Source organism: Populus euphratica, unplaced genomic scaffold, assembly GCF_000495115.2.
Source record: "Populus euphratica unplaced genomic scaffold, PopEup_1.0 scaffold155.1, whole genome shotgun sequence".
Lineage (NCBI taxonomy): Eukaryota > Viridiplantae > Streptophyta > Magnoliopsida > Malpighiales > Salicaceae > Populus > Populus euphratica.
Window position 1 is genome coordinate 795,634 of NW_011499929.1, and position 6,727 is coordinate 802,360.

General features: G+C 36.2%; 1 protein-coding gene across 1 annotated transcript; it reads right to left on the bottom strand.

The window, feature by feature from the left end:
- Nucleotides 1–1,021: 1,021 nt before the first annotated feature.
- Nucleotides 1,022–6,220, bottom strand: LOC105135939 (growth hormone-regulated TBC protein 1-like). The gene is made up of 7 exons (XM_011041049.1): nt 5,066–6,220; nt 3,436–3,552; nt 2,452–2,630; nt 2,275–2,368; nt 2,076–2,153; nt 1,861–1,962; nt 1,022–1,408 (listed from the first exon to the last, which is right to left on the bottom strand). The coding sequence occupies exons 1-7, from the start codon at nt 5,555–5,557 to the stop codon at nt 1,271–1,273; spliced, it is 1,200 nt and encodes a 399-aa protein (XP_011039351.1). The 5' UTR covers nt 5,558–6,220; the 3' UTR covers nt 1,022–1,270.
- Between the last annotated feature and the right edge of the window lie 507 nt (nt 6,221–6,727).

The following is a 6,727-nucleotide window of genomic DNA, read 5'->3' on the forward strand; positions in this document are numbered from 1 at the left end:
AAATTAATTAATTTATATTTAAGAATCAGTTACATCGTCTAGCTACGTATTATGATCTCTCAAATATTAAAAAATCCATTAATAATTTAACTTAAAATTCCAGTGACTGGTTTTTTAGTATAATTAATATTATTTTACCAATAATATTTTGATTTAATATTAAAATATCGAGTATGCCTATCATATTAAATCTTGTTTATTTTCTATATAATAGTCATTGATAGGTTAAATAAAATTTAAAATTCTTTTTAAATTTAAGAATAAATAAAATATTTTTTTAATTCATTTAAAATGATAAATTCTTTTTCAATTACTCAAATATTTTAATATAATTAAAAATTTCAATTACTCAAATATTTTAATATAATTCATGTTATATTTAAAATATATTCATAGATCTTTTGTTCACTCAAGATCATGGTTTCCTAATCCACCTGGTGTTCCGCAGCAACTGCAGAAGTGTACCGGAGGGAATCAGAGCGCCAGTCACTGGCGAGCAGAGAGCAGGCTGTTCTGGTTATGTCGACGGCAGAGGTTGGGAGAGTGACCATTGGAAACATTCCCGTGGGAATCTGAATGGGATGCAAAATAAGGGAAGAAACAATACTGTGGTAGTCTTAACGGGAGAACATGATAAAGCTATAACATTGGAGTGTGATGATACCTCCGTCGACATGGATGTATCTCCCCAATCAATTCCCCAAATAATTGCACTGAACTGCGTAGCAATTTGGAGACCAAACCACCGGAACCCCATGATGCTAGTGAAATAGTGCTCTCGAGAACTGAGTATGGGAGTTTAAACAGTTGTTCTTACTGTCATGATTGTTCCATTAAGTTCAGATTAAACTATATAATCCCTAAATACACATGCGATCCTTTATGCACTTGCCTTCTATTGTCACTGCCATTTTATTCTTAACAGTTGGATAATAACACTAGTGAACTTCACCTTGGGTTGAACACACGAGTCCGTGATTTATGGGAACAAAAGAATCTCCGACAAGATGAGAACTCAAAATTGCAGGGCGGTAAGAAAGCCAGCAATGTGTGGCATGCATTTTGATTTAAATGCTTGCGTCAAAACAAGCCCAAATTTACATCGAGCCACCTTCAACAACATCCTTGCTTGCAAACAATACACTCTCTTTACTGTCCTTCCCTTGCAGAGAGAAGGTGGAATTCATAAAATATTCTCCTCGGGGGCAACAAACCCCTCTTCTAGGATTGTGTTATATATACACCTCAGATCAAGTTGTTAAAAGCAGTGCTATTTGTCATCATCCATTTTGACTGAGTTTAGTCTTCTCAATCTTTGATCCAGCTCTGCCATTACTGCTGGTTCCTGCTTCTTCCTTTCCTTTGATATAGTGTTGGTTGTCATAGAACCTATCTTATCAAATGCCACCTGCAAGATTTTTTATATTTATTGAATGGGGGGAAATTACATTCAAAGTTCTAAATTATAATGAATGAATTCGGTGATGGCATTACAGTCTGATAGGACAAGAAGATGGGAATAGATCCAGAACAGGATAGGACAAGAAGATGGGAATAGATCCAGATGGAGGCAAAATAATACTCAAAGCAATTTTATGATCATAGCTTGAGAAACTAAAAATAAATCCAGTGGGTTGTTTGGCAGGTTAAGTAGGATAAAAATTAAGAGAAGCCCCATCATTCTTTGACTATTAATTAAAACTTGGACTTATAGTTTATAATCCATCACCCTCCCCAAATTACATTCTATAACATGTTCTGACTCGTTCTCCTTCTACTCCTTTCCCTCGTCAAATAAAAAAAATGTGCTTCGAAACAATCAATTGAAAACTATAGGGAGGGAGGCTTAAACTATCTTACCGTCAATAGTTCATCAGGATCAAAGAGGTGATGTGTTGTTTTCTGTAATATGTTAATAACATCACCAACATGGTGAGTTCGAAGCAACTCCTCTTCCTTCATCTGCAATTACGGATCTTAACTTATTATTATTATTAATTGATGTTCATGAAACTTCTAAGCTTGTCTAAAGAAATTCAAACAGCATAAAGAGCCCAGTGCAAAAGCATTAGCACCTTGAAAATAGCCAAAGCTACATGAAACAGAACCTTTGCCCCCTCATAGAAGAGGACGTCCCACACCCGCAGAGTTGTCTGGAAAGTAGAGGCACAAGGGAAAATTTGTGAGTCAACAGAGAAAACATCAGGGTCATTATACTAGGGAAAGTGTGTATGCGCCTGATAGAAAGTGAGTGAGAAAGAGAGATGATCCAACCTCTGAAGGCAAGCTCTTAGAGAAGAGGCATAGGAACCATTCAGTGGCAACAAGGGAGACATCAAACTCTAGTTCTTCCAAATGAGCAGCTATTCTGCATTGTTTTTGTTCCCAATTTCTTAGCAAATTGAGAACAATCAAAACGCCAAACTAGCTAGTTCATCAGAAGGAAAATACCTTGGGCACTTTTTAACAAGCAAATCCTGGAAAACTCTTTGTTCAACATGGCACCCTGACAAATTATTTGTGTAGCAGTCATTCACTAAGACATTCTCCAGAAGAACTGCCAGCATCCAAAAAGCATCTTCCTCTGTTTTCATCACAAGCAACAACAGTGCTGCGACATAATTTAAGCCCTGTTCCAAGGATAATTAGAGTTCTCGGTTATAAATTACAATTTATTTAATTAAGAATTTAATAATGGCAACCTAGGAGATTAAATCATGACCAATTTAAAATCGAAATCAGTAACTGCCTAGCTGGTAGACACCTATTAGCACCATTTTTTGGTTCCTTAAATGAACTGTCCAAGAAGATATATACACTATCCAGCCATTCATATTGAAACAGTATTTCCAGCACGGAAATATAAATGGAGATATTTCCTGGATGACAAGGAAACCATTTATGTTTTACGAAGTGGTGTGAAGAATATCTGGGCAATATCATACAATGTTGTCATGAATAATTTGAAAACAGATGAATATGATAATACACAAAGCATCAAGGAAACCACGAGCAAATAGTACCTATCAGGATCGATTTGATCTAGAAGCTATACTCATAGGGAAACAAAACAAACACAGACCAACCGTAAAGAGTAGAGGTAGAGGCTCTCAGCTCATTACACTGCTAAATAATAGAGCAAGGTGCAGACAGAACTTGACTATGATACAATAAGTCAGGATATAACTCTGGATTTGCTAAACAGTACAATATTGTCAGGATTCACCTTGCTCTGTTGCCAAACCATATGGAAGAATTCCAGGCTAAGCTCATGCAGTTATGCTTCCAAATGTACAGAAAGTAATGGAAGGGCACTATTATCAACCATTCGAAGTGTGCAAGATGAAACATGGAAGAGTTTTTGAATTACTTCATTTGACATTCTCAGCAATTGCATAATTGCACCTTTCATGATTAGCCCCATAGAGAACCTACCTGGCAATAGCCAACATCTGAATCACGAAAAGAATATCCAACAAGAACTCGCCGGAGTGTAGCATGGCCCTCTTGAGTGTCCAACCATGGATGACCAGGAAAGGTCCGTGGCAGGTCCTGGAAACAAGAAACAATTAACAAAGTGAAGAAAGAAAATTGATAGCAATATGAACAACACCTGCAAGGAATATTATCGGGAAACAGTCCAATAATTTTGCTGCTGTGAAGACCAGGTAACTTAAGCTTGAACAAAAAATCAAAAAAATGAAGCAATGACTAGATCCCTTGTATGGAAAATTTACACAATCATTACTCTACCTGATATCCAGCATTGTACAAGTTTTTTGGTCTGTAAGATGTACAGCAATTAGGTACTTTAATAAACAGTCTTCAAAAGTTTTTTTTTTTTTCGTTCATCTCAAAGGTTCTTAGCCCCCTCCCCCCAACCCAATTCAATGTGTTCAGTCAGCAACATGTCTTGCACAAGAGATGTCAAAGAAGCACTTCGACCAAGACTGTTTGATGAACACAGTATGAAATCAACCATCACAGAGTAATTGGTTGGAACAATGGATTCTTAAAATTTGAGTTTGAAAATCTCAACAGAAAATAATGCCATTTTGAAAAGGATGGGGGTACAGGTCTTGTAATTCAAGATACTCATGGTCATTTGGTTTTTTCTAAAGCTATCTATTGTTCTTCTGTTGCTAGTTCCAAAGTGATGGAGGCTATGGCTATGAAGGCAGCTTTAAGCTAGATAAAGGATGGCTGGACTGATATGGGATGGAGTCAGATCGCGTGGAGGTGGCAAACGAGATTGTGCAAGGCTCTTGGTCCTGGGAAATTGAAGCCATTGTTCATGATATTTTGCAGCCAAGTAACTACACAAATTCCTCTTATTTGAACACGTGAGATGGAATTGTAATCATGCTGCACGAGCTGTTGGTGAACAAGTTTCTAGGAGCACACCTGTGTTTACCTGTATTAGTAATGTTCCACCTTGCTTATTAAGCATTATTTTGGATGAACATCAAAATTTGATGAGCCATCGACTGGTTTTGTTATCAATAATCTGCTCCGATCGGTTATGAGAAACATAAATACCAAATAACACGATTGCATTTGCTTTTTCTCTACTCTCGATGGCACAAAAAAGATCACCAAGTTCTATCAGAACAAGGATCTTAAAACAACATTTTATCATCTCATGCATCAACACTCATCCAAATCAATCCTACAAATCTAAAAAATAACTTTCAGTGTTTGATAAATTTAAAGATGCAAACACCTACCTTTTCAAAACAAATTTGATCCCTCAACAGAGCCCGTCATATAACAAGTAGATCTAAAAAATCAGGGTTTAAGCAGGACAGCAAAAAAAAAAAAATCACATCATGGCCACAACCATCATTGCAATTCAAAATAATCCAAGGGATTCACACCAGATAGTCAAGCCAAAGTAACCACCAAATCCAATATCATATTTTGACAATCAAAAACAGCAGAAAATCTTCCAAGCCCGTCACACCAAACCCCATAATTTTTCAATCAAAATAAACGCAGAAAACCAATCCAAATTATATAAAAACCCGCTTTGGCATGTTGCAAGACAACATAAATTAAGACTCACATGATCAATCTGCTTTGTAGCTGCTGTAACCTTCCCTTCAACAGCCTTAGTCAAATCATTGTAGTAACTCTCAGGCACCGTAGACTTCTTCTTTGCAGCACCAGAGAGCGAAAACCAAACCTTAGGCCTAAGCACAGGGGGTATCCCCTTCCTTATAAGCCTCTTCAAAGTGATTGCATTGGTTAAAGTTGACAATCTGAGAGAAGATTTGAGTGCAATTCCTTCAGTTAACGAAGAAACATGTGGCAGCAGATACCAATTAGCACCTTTACTAGCTTCCAAAGCCCACCAAACCCTCCCTTGTTGCCTCACTTTCTCTCTAACCTCATTCAATATATTAACATCATCGACATTGCCCTCCACAGCGAACCCATAAAGGTCTTGGAATTTGACCATTAAGTTTGCCCTTCTTGAATGGATACTTGGCCTCAATATTTGCATTTGAGGTTGGAATCCTATGGAAAATTCTCTTTTGCTATGTGTGTGGTACATTTTTTTATATATATCAACAGAGCAAAGACAACCAGAGAAGTGGTGACAGAGGTAGGAAGGAGGAGGCTCTGCTTTTCTCTTTTGCTTTTATCAAATGTGAAAGGGCCACAAATAATGGCTTGGAAACATAAAGAAATGGTCAATTTTGAAGCTTAAATAGAATAGGCTTCAGATGAGCAGCGGGGAAATGGAAGACCGCTTTGTGTCATTCATTCATTCATTCATAAATAATAATAATAAAAGCTTAGAACTTCAGCCAAATAAATAATTTAAAAACCCAAATTTCATATAGGACAACAAAGAAAGGTTTGAGCTTTTCAATCACTAGATAAAAAGAAACCACAAGAGGGACCAAGAAAGAAAAGCACAGTGTCGTTCGGACAGAACCCACAGAACAGATCTTCCTGGTGAGAGATATTCAGAGAGAAAGGAAGGGATGATGATGGTTGAAGAGTTTGCTGGGTTTTCTTCCTATCTTTCTAGAGAAACCAAAAAAAGGAAAGATTTGAAAGAAAAAAAGACCCGATTACTCCGGGTAATCAAGGCTTTAACGGGAAAATAAAACACGGGAGGGATTTATTTAACGGGAAAATAGGTGGTGGCCTGTCGCCCTGAGGTGTAGGAGAAGAATTGGAATTTTTGATGAACTGTCCGTTTGGAATTGCGGCGAAACGGAGGGTCGTAAAATTTCAAATTGTTTTTTAATTAATTTTTTTATATTTGATGATGTGATAATATAAAAAATAAATTTTAAAAAATTAAAAAATCATTATTTTAATATATTATTAGTAACAAATATTTTTTTAAACAATTATTATTATATTATTATCAAATATTTGAAAGTGAGGAGCAGGGACGAAACTGCAACTGCTCATTAGTTTTGAGGGTCTGCTTTGTGACTTTGTTTCTATTAAAATAACCTTTTTGTTTGGACGTCCCCAAAGTTCAAATCAATCCCTCAAGCATGTTAGATCTTTCAGAAAAGTACTGCCACGTTTACAAAATGGCCCTTTCAAAACTAACAAAGTTTTAGATTGTTAGAATTGAAGAAAAAATAATAATAAATAAAAGACAATTCTCAATTGAGTCTCTATTTTAAGATCATGATCAAACATATTATGTGTTTTTTTTATGCTTGATTTTTAGCATCAATAAAAATAATAAAATGAT